General features: G+C 39.1%; 3 gene segments (V, D, J or C); all 3 read right to left on the bottom strand.

Annotated features, from left to right (window-relative positions):
- Positions 1–6,206: 6,206 nt before the first annotated feature.
- Positions 6,207–6,823, bottom strand: LOC133066923 (T cell receptor alpha variable 22-like). The segment is given in 2 exon segments: positions 6,207–6,562; positions 6,753–6,823. Coding segments are annotated over 2 exon segments (408 nt in total).
- Positions 6,824–9,208: 2,385 nt separating this feature from the next.
- LOC133066922 (T cell receptor alpha variable 26-1-like) lies at positions 9,209–10,126 on the bottom strand. The segment is given in 2 exon segments: positions 9,209–9,588; positions 10,031–10,126. Coding segments are annotated over 2 exon segments (420 nt in total).
- Positions 10,127–16,880: 6,754 nt separating this feature from the next.
- On the bottom strand, positions 16,881–17,686 carry LOC133066921 (T cell receptor alpha variable 25-like). The segment is given in 2 exon segments: positions 16,881–17,299; positions 17,568–17,686. Coding segments are annotated over 2 exon segments (471 nt in total).
- Between the last annotated feature and the right edge of the window lie 3,355 nt (positions 17,687–21,041).

Here is a 21,041-nt window from a genome sequence, read left to right as displayed (position 1 = left end):
CCAGCATCAGGGTCTTTTCAAATGAGTTAGTTATTCACATCAGGTGATCAAAGTATTGGAGTTTCAGCTTCAGTATCAGTCTTTTCAATGAATATTCAAGACTGATTTCCTTTAGGAGGGACTGGTTTGATCTCCTTGCAGCCCAAGGGGCCCCCAAGAGTTTTCTCCAATCCTACAGTTCAAAAGCATCAATTCTTTGGCACTCAGCTTTCTTTATGGTCCAACTCTCATATCCATACATGACTACCGGAAAAACCATAGCTTTAAGTATATGACTACTATCTGGCTCACCACAAGTCTTTACTTTGTCTACCTATTTTTCCCTGGCCATTACATTTGGCAGATCCTGAAAAGGGACATGAAGAAAGCAATTAATATTAAAGGTTTGAACTGAGGGAAACTGAAGATTAAACAAGTTGACATACATCAGTAATTATTCTGTAAAATAATTTTTCCATCCTGTTTAAGATATAATTTTGCATAGCCTATGAAACATTCTTGTAATCTACTGATTTGTCATTCATTAGCCTTTACTTACTTTTCTCCACCCAGAATCTAGTGACTGTTTAAAACATTCACAGATCTTAGGCCTTCTGGGTGAAAAGCAATATTATCCAAAATAATTAATGTATCTCTCTCTCTATTTTTTTTTTTTTTTTACTGAGTTCCAGGGCTCTACTTAGATTTTTCAATAAATAAAACCACTTCAACATGAAATTATTTTTTAAAAATCAGTCCATCTGAACTTCAGAGTCTATTCAGTGGTTTGTATTTAAATGAAATTATAACAGGAATAAAATATTCTTTTGAAATCTGATATTGATTCTTATGTATTAGACTTTGAGGGGGATCATGGTATTCAATCCTATTACCTGTAAATGTAGAATTGTACTTACTAGATCATGTGTCCTAGAATTATCAGGTCACATTTTCTGTGTCATCGGTCCAGAGTATTCAGTCTCACTTGTCAGTCACTCATTATTATTTCTCTTTGTAAAATAAGTTAGGATAGACATGCTGGAATTTTCTCTAATGTAATGCTATAATGCACTCCTACAAAACTTAATATCTACAGACTGCAAACACTTAGTACATGTCAACCCCACAGAAGTTGGTGACTGAAGTTCTCTGCACTGTTTCATGTTCATGTGGAATGTAGCTGTCAATCTTCCATTTGGTTTCACTGCTGTGATAGATGAGTTAATATAAAAGAACCAAAGGCAAATAGACAAGTAGGAAAGAAAATACAGACAAGTTCTAAAACAGTGCCAGTTCATGTGATTTAAAATCAAAATAAGCCATGAATGAGTGCAGCAGAAAGGAAAGTTTGAATTTATCTGAGACATCTACTCTTCTGTCTCATTTCACTTCTGAGTGTTGACAGGCAATGAATGCCTTGGCTTGAAATTATTTGTAACTAAGCAGAGGAGATCATGAATGACCACAGCAGCCTGTGCAGCAGCATGATGTTATAAAATGTAGATATATATTAATATAGTAATTACATATATATTAGGAAACTTGCCAGGGTCCAGCCTCAGCAGGATCCAGGGGTACCCTCAGGATGAATGGCATCAGCAAGAGAGAGAGAGAGAGAGAGACCAGACTGGGGGTGTGCAGCAGAGTCTGGCAAATCTTTATTTTTTACCATAGCTTTTATATTCTAACTTAGTACATTTTTAAGGGGAAGATACTTTAATATTACATCAGCTTATCTTTCACAAAACCAGGGTGTTTTCTGCATATTTTTTTCTGAGAGTCTTGTACATTATCTTCTGGCCTTGGGGCCTATTGACATTTTGCGACCTAGGTGAATGCAAAGCTGTTTTCCGTAATCTATTCTTTGTTGAACACAAAGGTCAGTCCTTTTGCAGAAGTTGTCAGTTAAATTTATCTAAAAGATTTACCACACAAAGACTCTGCAGCTCTGGTGAGGCAGCCCCTGTTTAGCATTCCTGGTTAAAATTAACAATTCTAAACTCTTATTTTTCTAAATCTTAAACTATAACCACTTATAGAATAATATTTTTGTGTTCTCTAATAGAGCTTCCTCACCCTCCGAAGGGCTCTGTGCCTATTAGCACCTTTATGTGATCAGGTTCTTTATGCTGTTTTATGATTAAGGTATTATGAGCAGTCATGCATATTAGTACTGAGGGCATAAACGCATTTGCCAAACAAACTAAAATGCCAGCAAAGGAGTTTAAATTGAAACACTCCTTTCATCCTGGGTAATCTTATAGGATACCACCGTCCGGGGGACATATTGATTAAAGTTCTAAGTTGATTCTGTTTGTAAAGAGATCGGGGAAGGCCTTCTACCTGTGGCACAGAAATTAGGGAGTAGTCTGATATAGCAAGCATCAGAAAGACAGAGATCATCTTTAAGGTGATCGCTGGGACAGCTTTTCAAAATCCCTGAAGTCCTGATCTGCCTTGCTTTCAGGTCTTCTCCTCATGACCTTGTCATGGGTGGGATCTCCTGTGCTGGCTCCCAGTAGAAACTGATACTGATAAAAATTTTTTATTACAATATAGACCGTAATATTACACATCGGTTTTTATATGTGCTGTTTGGTTTTGATATGAAGCTCTGTGAAGTTTTATCACATTTATAGGTTCTTGTACCACCACTAAAATCATGCCACAGAATTGTTCCATTTCTCTAAAGAAACCCTCTTTGCATACCCTCCCCATGCCTGCAATTCTTTATAACCCCAGTAACTACTGATATCCTTTTCATCTCTGTATTTTGTCCTTTTGAGAATGTTATATAAGTAGAATCATACTAGGTATATAATCATAATGTTAGGTAGTTAGAATAGGGAAAAAGAGTCCAAAATGGCGGTGGCTAAAAGACCTGGAAGGGAAAGCCCGTGAAAATAGAACAAAGGAAGGTCCGAGGACTGGAGTGAGAACCTCAGGTAAAACCAACAACACTCCTGGCTGGCCCAATTTACATAAGACAGGCCCAGGGACAGAGAAACATATAAAGAGAGGAGCCAAAGCCCTCTTCTCCCCTTTTCGCTCCCTCTCTCTCCCCCGCGCGATGGGGCGATCTTCTCTTCGCGTCTCTGGATCGACGTGCCCTCACGCCTCAAAGATGGATTTTCCTGCTATTATCTAAATAAATAGAGCTGTAACACTGAGCTGTAACACTGATTTATTTAAGAGCTATAACACGGCCCGTTCGAGACCTGAGAGCTATAACACGGTCTGTCCTCCGAGAGCTGTGACCCGCCAAGGGGCTTTAATGTCCGTCACTCCAAATTTTTGTTGTGACGAGACAAAGAACCGAAGAACATACACTCGCGTGACAGTAATAATCCAGTAAGTGTAATCATACATTATGTTGCCTCTGAGATTGACTTTTTTTCATTCAGCATAGCATCCTGAGATCCATCTAGGCTATATTTGTTTAGTCGCTAAGTCCTGTCTGACTCTTTTATGACCCCATATACTGTAGCCCACCAGGCTCCTTTGTCTATGGAATTTCCCAGGCAAAAATACTGGACTGAGTTGCATTTCCTTCTCCAGGGAATCTTCCCAACTCAGGGATAAAACCCAGGTCTTCTGCATTACAGGCAGATTCTTTACCACTGATCCACCTAGGAAGGCCTATCTAGGCTACTAAATGTATCAGTAGTCTGTTTCTTTTAATCGCTACAAACTGTCACCAACTTATGGTATTGATTTCGGTTTTTTGACTTTCCAGTGGTAAGAAAGCAATACACATTCAGTAGAAACCATACTTGGAATTTTAAAATTTAGTCTTTTCCCATCCTAGCAACATGTGGCATAATATTCCCTGGTGATTCTGGGCAGCAGCAGTGAGCTGAGCTCCTGGCCAGCCCTGAAATCATGAGGGTAAACAACCGACATACTTACACTCATTCTGTACTCCTACAACCATTCTGGTTTTCACTTTCAGTGTGTGTGTGCTAAGTCGCTGCTGTCGTGTCCGACTCTTTGTGACACTATGGACTGTAGCCCACCGGGCTCCTCTGTCCATGGAATTCTCTAGGCAAGAATACTGCAGTGGGCTGCCATGTCCTCTTCCAGGGAATCTTCCCCATCCAGGGATTGAACCTGCATCTTTTATGTCTCCTTCATTGGCGGGCAGGTTCTTTACCACTAGCATCACCTGGGAAGCCCCACCTTCAGTACAGTACTCAATAAATTACATGAGATTTTCAACACTTTTGTATAAAATAGACTTTTCTCCCACCTGTAGGCTAATGTAAATGTTGAGCACATTTAAGGGAAGCTGGGTTAGGTATATTAAATGCATTTTCCTCCTATGATATTCTCAACTAAAAATGGTTTATTGAGACACAACTCTATTGAAAGTTGAGAAAAATCTGTAAATAAGATCTCATTGTACAAATGTATTACAGTTGCATTTACCCAGTGAAAGATACTTGGCTGATTTCCAGTTTTTGGTGACCACAAATATAGCTGCCATGAATATTCAGGTACAGATTTTTGTGTGAATGTAAGTTTTTCATTTTTCAAGCATAAATACCCAGAAGTGTGCTTTGCTGAGTTGTAAGGTAAGTGAGTATTTAAGCTTACGCAAAACTCTTGGACTGTTTTCCAGAATGACTGGACCATTCACCCACCAGCAATGTATGAGTGATCCAATTTCTCTGCATCTTTGCCAGAATTTGATATTGTCAGCATTTTTAATTTTAGCCTTTATGATATATGTGAAGTGGTATTTCTTTGTGGCTTAATTTGCACTTCCCTAACTACTAATAACACTGACCATCTCTCTATATGCTTATTTCCTTACCACATAGCTTTTTGGTAAAATGTCTGAATCTTTTGTCCAGGTTTCAACTGGATTGTTTGTTTCTTGCTGCTGAGTTTAGAACAGTTCATTGTATTCTAAATACAGTTTTTTGATGAAAGTGTATTTTGCAAACATTTCCTGCCAGTCTGTGGTTTACCTTTTTCCTTCTCTTAATGGTGTCTTTCACAGAACAAACATTTTTATTTTGATGAAATCTAAGTTATTTATGTTGTATGGATTGTGTTTTTGGTGTCACGTCAAAAATCTTTTTGTCTAACCCTAGGTCATGAAGATATTCTCTTATGTTTTTCCTAAAAGATTGAATGTTACATTTTATAGTTGGATATATGGTTCATTTTGAGACTATACACAATTTTTTGTACAAGATATGATATTTATGTCAATTTTCAATTCTTTCCTAAGAATATACAATCATCCCAACCTCATTTGCTTATAAGACTATGTTGTTACTTCTATTGAACTATCTTTGCATTTGTCAAAAAATAATCCTGACCTGTGTGGATCTACTTCTACACATTTACTCAGTGACATAAACTTGTTAATGATATTCTTTCATTACATTTATAACATTATAGAGCCTGTAGAATAGTTCTCTTTTTTATTACTTATATCTATATGAATAATTCATCTTTTTTTCTTTTTTCCCTTGATAATTATACCTAGGAATATATTGATTTTATTAATCATTTTAACAAAATTAAATTTCTGTTTCATGGTTATCACTATAGTTTTGTTTGTATTTCACCAATTGAAATACATTTTTCATTTTATGTCGGGTTTAATTTGCTTTTCTATCCCCTTTTGCTGAGTCATAACAGTTTTTCAACATCTTTCTTTAGTATTATTTTATTATTACATCTTTTTACATATTATTTTATTATTACATTTTATTGTAATATCTTTATTGTAACATCATTCTTTAGTATTATTTTATTATTACATCTTTTTACATATTATTTTATTATTACATATTATTTTATTATTACATCTTTCATTTTATGTTGGGTTTAATTTGCTTTTCTATCACCTTTTGCTGAGTCTTCATAACAGTTTTTCAACATCTTTCTTTAGTAATATAAGTACTTAAAAAGATAAATTTTCTTCTATGTATTATTTTAGCTGCATTTCAGACATATTTATATAATATGCTCTCACAATATTTACTTTCAAAATATTTTCTAACAGCAATTGTAATTGCTTCTTTAACCTAGAGTTATTTTAAAGTTAGTGCATATAATCGAAATATTTTGGAGTTTCTAGAAACATTTCTTTGCACTTGATTTTCTAATCATTTCCATCTTGGTCAAAGAATAAATTCTGTATAATTCCAGTTTTATTAAATATATTGACTCGTTATGCACACACTGATGTGTGTTTGTATGTATGTGTTTCATCTACACAGCAGGGCGTGTCTGGAGCCTCGGCTGCAGGTTCGTGTAGAGGCCGCAGGTGCCTGGGGAGCACCGCGCTGCGCAGCACAGAAGTAAGTGCCCGCGTCTGTGGTCCGCGGAGAGGAAATGCGCAGTGAGCTGCGGCGTTCTGCAGGGACTGTGGTGGCCTTTAATCTTCCATCCTGCTTTGTCCCTGAAGGAATGTAAAACAGGTGGATGAGGCGGCCCCCAGGGTTCTGAAGATACCAGTTCACACTCTGTGAGGAAGTGGAAAAATTACACCGAAGCGTGTAGCTGGCTCCCTCCTGGAGACTCAGGGCTGGGGGACTCTGCTCCACATCCACCCCTCGCACACCTGATGAGGAAAGAGAAACAGTCACTGTGAGGGTCACTGTAACTCCTACTAAACCCTGAAAGTGCTCCCCCATCCCCACAGATGATGAGAAGGATAGACAGTCTGCAGGACTTGTCAGCTCCTCTCCCTCCCTCGACAATAGAGCAGCGCCTCACTCCTCCAGGTTCCCTGTGGGGCGGCCCCAACTCACAGCAAACCTGGGCAAACAGAAGCCCCAGCACAGCGCCTGCTAGCCTCTCCATGATGCTTCCTCTTCTTGTTGGGACATTTTCACTGCAAGACACCTAACTAAACCCTGAGGGAGTGAGTGTCATAAGTCGTTCCTGCTCCTGCAGCCAATCAGCTCACCCAACAAATCCTGCTCAGGTGAGGAGGACAGGACACCCCACCCCCCACCGCAACCAACTCAGGATGTGCTGGCCAGGGGCGGGTGAGAGTGGGAAATAGAGAAGTCGTTATTTTATGACTTAAGGGATACTTTCTGAGAACATTTCAGAGAAGGCAGACTCTGATTTGGAATTTGGGAGAATTTTAGGGAAAAGAGAGCAAAAATTAACTGTATAGCCCCATCTTCCTCTCGCATGGCATGGATACAGTAGATTCTTCCATAATGAAATGCTTTTTCCCAGAAGTGCTGAGGATGCAGCTTTTGTTTCTCTTATGTTCTCACTTGTGGTTCTTTTAAAGGGTCCTCTTGAATCAGCACAGTATTGGAAGTTGCTCCTATTGGCTGGAACACTTTGCTGTATTAAACAGTATTTTTTTAATTTATTTTTTAAATTTATTTATTTTTAATTGGAGGATAATTGCTTTACAATGTTGTGTTGGCTTCTGCCATACAATGATGTGAATCAGCCAGAAGTATACACACGTCCCCTCCCTCTTGAACCTCCTCCCCACCCCTCTAGGTTGTCACAGAGCACCGTGTTGAGCTCCCTGCATCATACAGCAACTTCCCAGTAGGTATCTCTTTTGCATATGGTAATGCATACGTTTCAATGCTATTCTCAATTCATCCCACCCTCTCCTTCCCCTAGTGTGTCCAAAGTCTGGTCTCTATGTCTGCATTTCCATTTTTGTCCTGCAAATAGGGTCCATCAACAGATGAACGGATAAAGTTGTGGTACCTATATACAATGGAATATTACTCAGCCATAAAAAAACACATTTGAGACACTTCTAGTGAGGTGGATGAAACTAGAGCCTGTTAACCAAAGTGAAGTAAGTCAGAAGGAGAAAAACAAATATTGCATATTAATGCATATATATAGATTCTGTAAAAATGGTGCTGATTACTTGAAAAGTTATATATATTTATTTTAGACTAGGGCTGCATAAAGAGCAATTTTAGTTATCTTAACCACTAGCTGGACATTGAAAACTGAATTGTAAGTTTTATTTTTATTAAAACATCTATAATTTTAAAATAAATTATTTTAAAGAAAATTTCTATCATAAATACATTTTTAAAACTGTTGATTACTAGTTTTGTATTCTGCTTGCTAATTTTAGTAAGCTGTTTTAGAGAAAAATAAATGTTTTTGAAACCATATGAAGATAATTTTAGTTTGTGCTCTTATCTCAGACTTTGTAAATAATATCGATTCTCTGTCAGTGGATTTGGGGGTAAAAGGGATGGAAGATGAGGACCTGTATATTTTCACTGCAGTGAAAGTGAAGTGATCTGCAGGCACTAACATTCAGATGGACAGTTCAAGGATGGTTCAGTAGTAGCAGCACGTAGGCCTGGTTGCTCCAAGGCATGTGGAATCTCAGTTCTCCAGTCAGGGACTGAATCTGTGACCCCTGCATTGGCAGGTAGATTCTTTACCACTGAGCCATCAGGGTAAGCCCCATGTGCTGCTTGCACGCCTGCATGATAAGTCGCTTCAGTCATGTCCAACTCTTTGCAACTCTAGGGTCTGTAGTCCGCCAGGCTCTTGTGTCCATGGGATTCCCCAGGCAAGAATACTGGAGTGGGTTGCTGTGCCCTCCTCCAGGGGATCTTCCCAACCCTGGGATCAAACCCTCGTCTCTCTCCTGCAGCAGGCAGATTCTTTACTGCTGAGCCAAAGGGGAAGCCCCATGTACTGTTTAGGGAATATAAAAAATGATGAAAACTCTTTATAGAAGCAGGATTTCCAGACCTGCCAAGAAAGTGAAACATTATTATTCACTTAATTTTTGTTTCTTTCAAAATACTTCTTCATGGGAAATATGAATGTTCTAGACTAGCAACAATAACATTTCAGATTTTTCTAAGAGAAAGAGTAGTTTGTTTCTGGTAAGTGGAACAACTATAACATATCAGTGTCTGGACTTGGCCCTGGATCCAAGTGAAAGAAGCCTTTGGTACAAGGAGAATTATTTGTATGTTTCCCACTTCTTATGTTGGGACTAGTACACTAAAACCAACATTTTATTGACATGAGGAGGAGCCATAACAAGTTATTAACACCTCTTCACTTTATTGCTATGCTAAAATTATGATTCTGACACACCTCAAAGTTCTTCTCAGCTGCATCAATAAACTAGGTGCTTATTCCATGTCCTCTTTTTCTTCTTTTCTTTATCCATCTTCTTCCATTTCCCTTCCCTTCATTTCCCTCATCTCTTACTGCTCTCTGACTCTCCTTCCAGATGACTCTAGATTTGCTCTCGTGACTGCTCCCCCACTGTGTCCCCCCTTCTTCCCACCAGAGATACTGCACAGGTGCAGCCCCGTCTGTCCCACTGTGCCCCTCTCAGGACGCAGTAGTACACAGCGGTGTCTCTCAGGGTGACCTGGGGCAGGACCAAGGTGCTGGACTTTCTGTCTGAAGCTATGGTCAGAGAGGCCAGGCTGCTGTTCACTGTGCCTCGTAAGCCATGAATGACATACTGTGGACTCTGATTGGGATTTTGCCGATACCAATGTATATAGTCATCTATCCTGATGGTAGAGTGGTTACAAGGCAGGTTTACATTTTCTCCTTCAGCACAATCCATGGAGCTGGGCTCGGTGGTCTTAGCATTAATCACAGTTCCTAAAGGGTCAAGAAAATAGAATTAGCCCCTGACCACAAATCAGTGTAATTCTGTGGATCAAGCATACAACATTCCCATAACTGTCTGGACCTCCCCCTATTCCAGTGTTTTTATCTATGTCCTGCAAAATATCATTGGTGTTTATTATATAGAGACCAAAGACACATGGCAAGAATCTGAGACTCTATAGCCTTTATCTCATGGGTCCTTTGCTCAGTAAATGCAGGGATTTCCTACAAACTGGTTACTGCTAAGTGGTCTTCTGGGATCATGGCTATGATTTAACCTGTCATGTAGAAGTTTGTGCTCCCTAGCAAATGTATAAATCAGTTCTCAATTCCATCGTTATGAGGCTGAATAGAGCAGAGGGAGAGCAGAGAGCAAATAGCACTTCATGGCCCTTTGCCCTCAAGTCATCCCTTGTAGACACAGAGCACTTACCCAAGGTCAGAAACACGGTTACTCCAGTCACCAGCCTCATACTCCAAGGACAAACCAGGATCAAGGGCTCACAGCTCAGACTGTGTCTGCTTCTGGGCTTGTTTCCACAGAACAGAAACAACTACTGCTGGTGAAGACTTAGAACCAGAGCAGGTATCAGTGTATTGTTGCCAAGATCTGTCAGCCAATGATCAAGCAGTTCCTTGTCTAGGTCTTCCTGCCCTGTTTTAGGCATGTCCTCCAAAGAAGGAGAGACATCCCCAACTCACACGGTGTCTGCTGCCATCCTCTGTGAAGTTTAAAGTCTGGCTCTGTAAAAGGAACACCAATCACAATGATATCCAGAGCCATTGTCCTATCATTTGGTTCCTTAAAGAAATTGGCTGGTGTTCTATGAAGCTTATGGAAAACATTAATTAATACCAGAAAACTGCACTGAGCTCTGTATTGTAAGGAGATGAAAATTTCCATCTGCATTCCAGAAAATGTATGAGAAACTCCAGAGCAGGCAGTGATGTTCTCTGGAGGACAGAAAATATTAATAATGTTGAGACTAAAGCTATATAACCTGGAGTTCTGGGCTCCTGTAAAGGTCCTGGAAATCATGTGTCCTCCACCATCTAGGTAAACATTTCTCAAAGCATCTGTTCTTGATACAGTAACTGATGACTCAGATGGTGCCCGCCTCACTCTTCTTGAGGAGTGATCTTTAACCCTCATGTTCTCTATGCCCATGCTTGCCGGCGCTGTGCACCAAGGATGCTGAAGCAGAGAGAAAAGACATGAAGGAATGCAAACAAAGTCGGGCTGGGGTGTGGGGTGGGTGTAAGTGGTAGAAAAAGTCAAGGGAAGGGATAAAAGTGTAAGCAATAGGGAAGGGAAAAGATAATCAGAGGAGGGAAACAGAGAAAGCAGTGTTCAGGAAGGTACATGGAAAAGGCTTAGGCTGTTGGGCTAAGAGGCTCAGAATCCTTGGCCACGGACCCTTAGCCAGGGATTATAAAGAACAAGCTGTCAAAAGATAATAACATCTTCCCAGTGTTGGGATATTTGGACCACAGTAAAGTCTCTGTCAGGGAAGACCACTCATTCCAACTCCACTGACCACAGAGGGTGGTTCTGTCTGGATCCTTCCTTCATCATCTTTCTACTCTCATAAGCTCAAAAACGGCCTCAGTTCTCCATTCTAATCTCTGCAAATGGCAAGATAGGTGGTCTATAAACCCAACAACCATCTCCTCCCTCAAAACTGTACTAAGTGTAATACACCGCTTGTCACCCATTATGTAAAGGACCAGTATGGGTGGTGGAGAAGTTATGCTCAAATATGGAGAGCAGATATTTTTTGTGTGCAATATAGGCAATATACTAAAACACTGAAAGGTGTGTTGGAATAAATACCTTTTCAAATAAAAGCATGCAAAGCTGTAGGTTTTAAATGTACAGATATCCTGCTCAGAAATATGTAAATTCATGGTGGGAGACATCAGAACCTGATATTGCGAAATGCACTGGATTAGAGACACAGCCTTTAGAGAGAATGGCTTCTGTTGGGACTGTGGATGGAATCTACCAGAACAGTTTGTTCTTACTCTTCTTTACTTTTGGATTTCTATTTCCTTTTTTCTTTCTTTTTTTTTCTGGAAATATTTCAGAAATGAAAGTGACTTTGTTGTTCAGCAAAAAGGTATTCTAACAACAAGGTAACTCATCCTTTTTAACATGAAAATAAACATTTAAACATTAAAAAAAGAGAAAGAGAGAATGGAAGTATGTCGTTTTTCCTTTTTCTTTGGCACGTCAATGGAGAACACGTTTCCCTTTCCCTCGCCCAGAAAGGACCACCGTTTTCAGTTGAAGCAGCCCCCTCCAGTGACTGAGTAAGTGAACTGCAGAACTAAACCCAGGCCAAAAGTCCACTGGTGTGGCTCAGGAGTAAAGAGTCTGCCTGCCAGTGGAGAAGATGCCGGAGATGCAGGTTTAGCCTCTGAGTGGGGAAGATCCCCTGGAGGAGGAAATGGCAATGCACTCCAGTATTCTTGCCTGAAGAATGCCATGGACAGAGGAGCCTGGCAGTCTACAACAGTTCATGGTGTCTGAAAAAGTTGGACACGACTGAGCACTATAGCACTACTATATAATCTTTTAAAAGGGGGCTTCCCAGATGGCTTAGCAGTGAGAATCCGCCTGCCAGTGTAGGAGATGCGGGAGACATGGGTTCGATCCCTGGACCAGGAAGATACCCTGAAGACGGAAATGACAACCCACTCCAGTATTCTCACCTGGGAAATCCCACGGACTATAGACCGCCAGGATCCTCTGTCCATGGCATTTCCCAAACTCGAACACTACTGAGCATGCAACCTTTGGAAAAGCTCAAATTTGAAGGTAAAAGAAGTAATCTAACTGTTTTCATTGACAGAGGAGTGTATGAAGAAGATGTGGTGTATATACACAATGTAATATTAAAAAGAATGAAATAATGCCATCTGTAGCAACATGGATGGACCTAGAGAGTTTCATACTGAGTGAAGTAAGTCAGACAGAGAAGGAGAAATATCATACGGCATCCCTTATATGTGAGATCTAAAAAGAAATGATACAAATGAACTTACTTACAAAACAGAACGAGACTCACAGACTTAGAAACAAATGTATGGTTGTCATAAGGGGAAAAGGATAGTTAGGGAATTTGGGATGGTCATGTAAACACTGCTATATTTAAAATGGATAACCAACAAGGACCTTTTGTATAGTACAAGGAACTCTTCTCAACATTACGTGAATGGGAGGGGAATTTGGGGAAGAATGGATACATGTACATGTATGCCTGAGTCCCTTCACTGTTCACCTGAAACTATCACAACATTGTTCATTGGCTACACCTCAAGTCAAAATCAAAAGTTCAAAAGAAAAAAAGAATCTTAGTTGTAAAACCTTTGTACTCACCTGTGTTTTCTTAGACATAAATTATTTTTGACCATTTTATTTCAGTAAAACCCCTATTATGATTCTCCATTGTTGACATCTCTTTCATCTTTCTGTTTGTCTTTAAACTTCCCATATTTAAAGGTTACTTCAAAAGTCAAACAAACATTTATAAGAGAGGTTGTTACAGTCTGGGACTCAAGAATGTTTCGTGAATGAATAGTTGAGTCTTTATTCATGAATTTAGTGAAAGAAAGAAATTGTGATGAGCCACTATTCTGAAAACAATCTCCCAATGTTATGGAAAGCATGTTAAACAAAAAGACTCTAACAGGATAAATAAAGGGTTATAATAATGGGCAAATTCAACAATAGGGAAAAAACATTCAAAATCTAAGATGAAAGAAAATTATATTGAAGACATGGGAGTAAACGTCATGGTAATCATGCTTCGTTCATTTAACAAATATTCATAAGTATTCACTGGGAGCCTGTTCTGTGGCAAATCTCTCTCTCTCTCTCTCTCTCTCTCTCACACACACACACACACACACACACACACACAAGCCAACAAGCACTTCTAATAAAAATATAAGAACAAATAAAAATGAATTAATTAAAGTAAGTATGGATGTATTTATTTATTATATTAGCAAAAAGCAGAAGAAAAGCAATTACCAGTACATTTTTGTTTGTTGGGTTCTTTGCCTTTGTTTTTAGAAGATGATAAAAACCACTACCAAGTGTTCTTTTAAATAACACTAAAAAACAAAAAATACTCTGTATGACCACGAGGAATCTAAAAATGTTTTCTTGCCTATTGGCTCTTTTCAGGGTTCTTAATTTTATAGGATTATATCTCTAAGACCATATGAGGTGAGGTTATCTTCCTTTGCTTGATGAAAACCAAAATAATGCCCATAACATACTTTCAGAAAATCAAGATGACTTGATGAAAGGCTAGTACCTCTGTATGATGAATACTTTCAACAGTCCCGAAATGGAAGAGAAATTCCTGAATCTAATAAAGAGTATCAATGAAAATATCAAAAATCAATATTAGTCTCTAAAGGATCCCGAACAAGATAGGTAGACTATCACTGCTCCTATTCACTGTCTTCCTGAAGGACCTGGCATCAAACCAGGAAAGGAAATAAGATGTATTAAGTCTGAAAAGGGAGAAATAAACCATTTTTATTCATAGGTGCATGTAGAAAATGCAAAGGAGTCTATAAGCAAACTATAAGAGCTAGAACTAATAAGGGAATTATTGACTGTATAGTCACTAAAGACAAATATAAATTTTATTTCTAGATACTAGTGAAGTCAATAGAAAGTGAAATTTAACTTTCATTTATTAAATATGTGGCAACTAATTTAACACAAGGTATACAGTCCTCTACCAAAAAAAAAAAATTAGACAGGATCTACATAAAAGGGAATAACATAAGATGCCATATGTCAAGATGTAAATTGTCCCAAATGAATCCATAAATTCAACACAAGCCCAATACAACTACTAGCAAGGTTTTTTGGTAGACGTTGAGAAGCTAATTATATAAGTTTGGTGGAAATTCAAAAAGACCTAAAATAAACCTTGAAGAAGAAGAAAAGTTTGAATTGCATTTCCAGATATCAAAATGTATATGAAGCCCCAGTAATTAGGACAGAATGTTCTGTTGGAAAGAGGATAAAATAAAGATGAATAAGCAGGATCAAATCCAAAAATAGGTCCATATGGATACAGCATCAATTGGTTTTCTCCAAAGGTGTCTATGCCATTCTATGGGGGAAAAGATGGTCTTTCTGGGATAACAGTTAGTGTTAGTTGCTTAGCCATGTCTGATTCTTCGTGATGCTATGAACTGTAGCTAGTCAGCCTCCTCTGTCCATGCGATTCTCCAGGCAAGAATAGTGGAGTGGGTTGCCATGCCCTTCTCCAAGGGATCCTCCTGACCCAGGGATTGAACCCGGGTCTCCCACACTGCAGGCAGACTCTTGACCGTCTCAGCCACCTGGGAAGCCCCCACCCTGTACTGAGACCACACAAACACTAGAATGTGCTCCTAGTGATATCTTACTGTGGTTTTAATTGCATTTCTGCAATTTCTGGCTACTTGCATCTTTTGAAAGTACCTTGACTCCTTCCTCCTTCCTCCTTCTTTTATGAAATAGCTCTTTGCCCATGGTCTAAGTGAAATGTTTGCCTTATTTAAATACTGTTTAGCTTTGAGAGTTATTTATATATTCTAGGTACTAGTTCCTTGTGGGATGTATGGTTTCTAAATAACAGTTTTTCACAGTTGGTGGCTTGTCTTTTCATGCTCTTACGGGTTGCTTTGCAGGGCAAAAGATATTAACTTTGAAGTCTAGTTTGCCATTTAAATAAATATTTTATAGACTTGTTTTGTTGTCAGGTCCAAAGACTCTTGGCCCATACACATATCAAAATTTTGTCCTGTATTTTGTCCTAAAATTTTTTATAATTTAACATTTTACATTTAAGTCTGTGATCCATTTTAAAGAATGTAAGTATGAAGTGTGAGACCTGAATCAAGGTTAATTTTTCCTGCCAGTGGATTTCAACTTTCTCCAGCACTATCTGTTGAAAGGGTTATCTTTCTTCTATCGAATGTATTTGGCACTTTGCCAAAAAAGGTCATTTGGGCATATTTGTGTGGATCTATTTTCTCTGTTCATTTCCACTGAACTGTGTGTTTATCCCTGCACCAGTACCAAATAACCTTGATAACTGTAGCCTGAAATCAGATTGACCGATTGTTCTGACTTCTTATTTCTTCAAGGTTTTAAAAATTACTCCAGTATCTCTCCCCATTCATATAAATTTTAGAATAGTCTTGCCTGTGTTTGTTTTTCAAATCCTGATGGATTTTAGCAGGAGTTCTATGATGTGTGTATGTAAATTTGGAGAGACTTGCCATGTTTGCTGCTTTGAAACATCCAGTTTGCAAACTCATGACATCTCTCCATCTGTCTTCTTTAATTTCTTCCATCAGTGTTTTGTAGTTTTCAGCTTAAAAATTCTGTACATGTTTTCTGTACAAAAAAGACCACTCAAGGTCTCTTTTCCAGTCATTGTAAATGGTATTATATTTTAATTTCGAGGTCCACATGTCCATCGCTAATATATAGAACTGTATTTATATAATAAATACAGTTGACTACATACATTTATCTTATTTCCTGTGGTGTTGCTGAACTCAATAGGTCTGAGAGTTTTGGGGGGTACATCCTTTGTGAGGTTTTCTATACAGATAATCATATTACCTGGCAGTTTGACGTCTTTTCTGGCCCAAGACTGTCTTTACACCTACTTTCTTTACTGCCTGGCTCTGACGTCTAGCACTGTTCTGAAGGACAGTGATGAGAGTGGATGTGTTTGCCTTGTCCCAAGTCTTGGGGAAACATACACAGTCTTCTGTTAGTAAGCACACTGTTCGCTACCGAGGATCTTCCCCACTGTGCCTGTGCTTCTCAAAGTCCTCACCATAGTTGACTGTTGAATTCCGGCAAAAGTTTAGTCTACATAGATTAATATGATGTAATTTTTCTTTTTTATCCTGTTAATATGGTGAATTTCATCAACTGATTTCCAATTTGAAGTAATTTGCATCCTTGAAAAAAATCCATTTGTGCTTGGTATATTACTCTATTTATATAGATGAATTTTACTTGGAATATTTTTAAGAAACTTTGTGTCTATATTCATGAAATATGTCTCTGCAGTTTTCCGTTATGATCTTTGTCTGATTTTAATTTCAGGGTAACACTAGCTTCATAAAATGAGTGAGGAATTCTTTTCTTCTTTTTTTTCTGGAAGAAATAGTGCATAATTCATGCTAATACTTCAAAAGATTGGCAGAATTATCTAGTAACACTAAGTCCAGGGATTTTTTTTAAATTAAAAATTCAACTTCTTCATAGATATCATGACTTCAGCTTTCCCTGGCCCCTGCTCTGAGAAGAGGTGAAGAGGAGCGGCCCCTGGAGCCCACAGTGAGGTTTGGGGACAGACAGCAGCTGCTTCCAGAGCACTGTGCCCCGCACAGAAGTAGGTTCCTACATCTGAGGGCTGGGCAGCAGCGAGGCGCAGGGAGCTGTGCTTTTTGGTCTCTCCAAACCGACCTGTAAGTCTCTGCTCCGTCTTCACTTCTCCACCCTTAGCTAATATCATCAAGAGGACAGGACTTCCCCCAGGGCTCTGCTTATACCACTGTAAGGTGGATAAAATGCTTGAGGAATTGCAGTACGTGGTGAAGTTCTCTCCTTCTTGTAGACGCAAGAATTGAGGAATTTGACTTATCTGTTGTCCGTTCACTTCTGTTGAGAAAACAGTGAGAAGTACCAGAGAAAGTCTAATCAGATGTCTATTCTCTCAGCTCCAACGGTCTCTCTCATTCTTCTTGTGTATTTTTCTCCTTCTTTCCATGTCTCCCAGCCCAACTCCCTCCATCTTTCCACTTTTTAGTTTCTGAGTTTTTCTCAACATCCTGCTCTCTCTCAGAAAATCTCATTCCTACAGTTTCCTGCAGATAAGATTCCGCTGTGCAGAATTCTCTGGAAGCAATCAGGGAAACCCCAAACTCACGTGATATTTGCATCCATAAGATCAACACTGGTGCTATGAGTAGCATTTCCATCTTCTCCCTCTTCAGGAAGAGTTGCTGAACCTGCCTGCTCCTAAAGGGTTTCCCTTGTACAAGCTTTTCCAGCCCCACATACGTTTCTGTGGTCGACACTGCCTTTTGCAAAGAAAAACGAAAGGAGTGACTGCAATTTGAGACAGCCAATCAGACTTAGCCCTATTTTACTCACACATCTTAAAAAGCAGGGCGGGTTTGCAGATGCTGCTCCCCTGTGGCTGGATCTAAAATCGCTGGCTTTATAACCAATTCTTCACAGAATGCTTTCTAATTTAAGTGGTATACATGTTTGTCAAAACTTGAAAAGAAAGGGTTTGCTCATGCTGATATTGTTTGGGGAGGAACAATTTGCCTTTTAAAATGGATTTTTTAAATTTAAAACTAGGGCATCGGGGGAAATAATGAAAACAGTGAGAGACTTTATTTGGGGAGGCTCCAGAATCACTGCAGATGGTGTCTGCAGCCATGAAATTAAAAGACGTTTGCTCCTTGGAAGCAAAGCTATGACCAACCTAGACAGCATATTAAAAAGCAGAGACATTACTTTGCCAACAAAGGTCCATCTAGTCAAAGCTATGATTTTTCCAGTAGTAACGTATGGATGTAAGTATTAGACTATAAAGAAAGCTGAGCACCCAAGAATTGATGCTTTTGAACTGTGGTGTTGGAGAAGACTCTTGAGCATCCCTTGGACTGCAAGTAGATCGAACCAGTCCATCCTAAAGGAGATCAGTCTTGAATGTTCATAGGAAGGACTGATACTGCAGCTGAAACTCCAATACTTTGGCTACCTGATTCGAAGAACTGACTCACTGGAAAAGACCCTGATGCTGGGAAAGATTGAAGGTGGGAAGAGAAGGGGATGACAGAGGATGAGATGGTTGGATGGCATCACCAACTCAATGGACTTGAGTTTGAGTAAGCTCCAGGTGTTGGTGATGGACAGGGAAGACCGGCGTGCTGCAGTCCATGGGGTCACAAAGAGTCAGACATGACTGAGCAACTGAACTGAACTGAACTGAGGACATCAGGAGAAAATAAATGTTTCATTTTGCATTTCCAGTTTCATCTGAATCTTACATGTGTGTCTCTGCATGTACTAATGGAATGCATTAGATCAGAGACAGTTGAAGAGGTATTGCAAAGACTCAAAATTTATTGTTAGATGACCTAAGATCTTGAAATGGAAGATAATAAGTACCTATTTTTCTGTTGTCTTACAGATTATCCTGGTTGTGAATTATACAATTTGGAGCTCTTATTTATTGTCCCACTGTGTTATTTTACCACATACCAGTGATTTTTTAAAATCAGTATAATTTGACAGGAAGCCTTATCTATCAGATATGACTTTCTCTAAGACTTCCTTAAGCAAAACTCTCAGATAGAATACAATTGTATGGCTCCACAGAATTTGTCACTTATCACAGCACTTACCAGCCCATAGTATGATCTGTTAAATGAGGGGACTGGCCTCAAGATCTAGAGAATGTGTATTGTATCACCTTCAAGAACTGAGCTGTTCTATATAGCAGCTACTAGCCACATGAGGCTACTTAAATTTAAATTAATTGAACTTAAATAATATTAAAATTTTAGTTCCTCAATCATACTGGCCATATAACAAGGGCTAAGTACCCACACCTGACCAGAGGCTTTTGAATAGTGCAGATATAGGGCATTTCCACCATCTCATAAAGTCCCACTGAGTGGTGATTCTCTGCAATGTAGGGTCTATGAGAACAAGGAACTTTGCCTGTTTGGTGTCACAATTAAAGGCCTAGATATGTGGTATGCACTTAATAAGTGTTTGTATGTTAACATCACCATGTTCCCAGAAACTACTTGAATACCTGATAAATAGTAGATACTCAAGTATTTGTAGTATAATAAATAAATGGATGTGTCTGCATGTGTGAGAGTTTGAACTCAAAATATTCCAAAGATCAGTTTAAAAACACCCTTCCATGACTGTAATCAGGAGTTGCTTGTAGCTATTTAGAAATGTTGCTTTTGGAAAATTGTGTTAAAACTCCAGCCTGTCATAACAATTTATCACAGATTTGATGGCTCTTAAAAAAAAAAATGGTTCCCTTACAATCTGGAAGGGAAGAATCTGCCTGCAGTGCAGGAGGCCTGGGTTTGATCTCTGGGTTGGGAGGATCCCCTGGATAAGGAAACAGCAACCCACTCAGTATTCTTGCCTGGATAATCCCACGGACAGAGGAGCCTGGTGGGCTTCAGTCCATGGGGCTGCAAGAGTCTTAGCGACTAAACCAATCTGGAGGCCAGAAGTCTGAGACAAGGTATCAACAGAAACATACTCCTTCCGAATGTTCTAGAAGGGAATTCTTCAGTGCCTCTTCTAGCTTTAGGTGACTCCAAGTGTTCCTTCACTTGTGCCTGTATACTTCCAACCTCCTTCTCCATCAAGAAGGCCTCACAAGACTTTCTCACCTGTGTGTTTCTTAAAAGAAAAAGTGTCACTGGATTTAGGCCCTACCTGAATAGTCCAGGATGACCTTATCTTTCTATCCTTAACTGTGTGTACTTTTACAAAGTCTCTTTGTCCAAATAAGTCACATTCACACTTTCTGTGATTAGGATGTGGGTATATCATTTGGGAGCCCTCTCTCCATCTCACTATAAGGTCTTTAATGTCTTTGAAGAATTCATGAAAATATATGAATGATAGAAATCTCAGCATTTCTTTCAGAGTCAAAAGTGAATCTGAATCTAAATTACTGCATAATATGGAAAGAGAGAGAAACAAGTTTAGGATGTGCTGGAAAATGAAAATATCATGAGTTAACAAAGTTTTTTTGAAATGCACATTGTTGGGACAACTTTTTCTTCTCAGGCACGTTGGATTTGGACACCAAAATGAAGACAAACCTAGCAATGCTATGTTAGTGAAGGTTTCTGCCCCATCCTAAAAGAGCAAGTGGTCTGGAGAGCACTTGGGGTTGCTTTTAAAGTTCCCTGATCTTCATGCAGATCAGGAACCCTGCTGCAGTTTACACAGAAGGATGTAAACTGGGACAGAACAGTCACCCCCTGAGAAGGCTGCGCTTTTCCAACTCACAGCATCGTATTTACTGTATGTTATCTCTGGATCTTGGGGTGAGAAATAGAAATTTGCTAAATGAAGAGAAAGAGACTTGTCTTTGCTTTGATCTATGGGCAAAAAGGGATCTCAACATGCTCAGTAGGAAATGACTCCACAGAATACATGTTTAAGATAGCCCTTATTCACTAATACTCTTGTCAAAGCAATTTTAAAAGAGGACCAGATAGAAGAATATTTATAATAAATGGTTACAATTATTATCCTACGAGATTTTAGATAAGAAACAAATAACGCTGCCTGAACTGACCATGAATCCTGAACACACATGCTCATTTTCACAATTACATGG

Source organism: Dama dama, chromosome 12, assembly GCF_033118175.1.
Source record: "Dama dama isolate Ldn47 chromosome 12, ASM3311817v1, whole genome shotgun sequence".
Classification (NCBI taxonomy): Eukaryota; Metazoa; Chordata; class Mammalia; order Artiodactyla; family Cervidae; genus Dama; species Dama dama.
The sequence above is the reverse complement of the archived record's forward strand: the minus strand, read 5'-3'. Positions and strand labels throughout refer to the sequence as shown.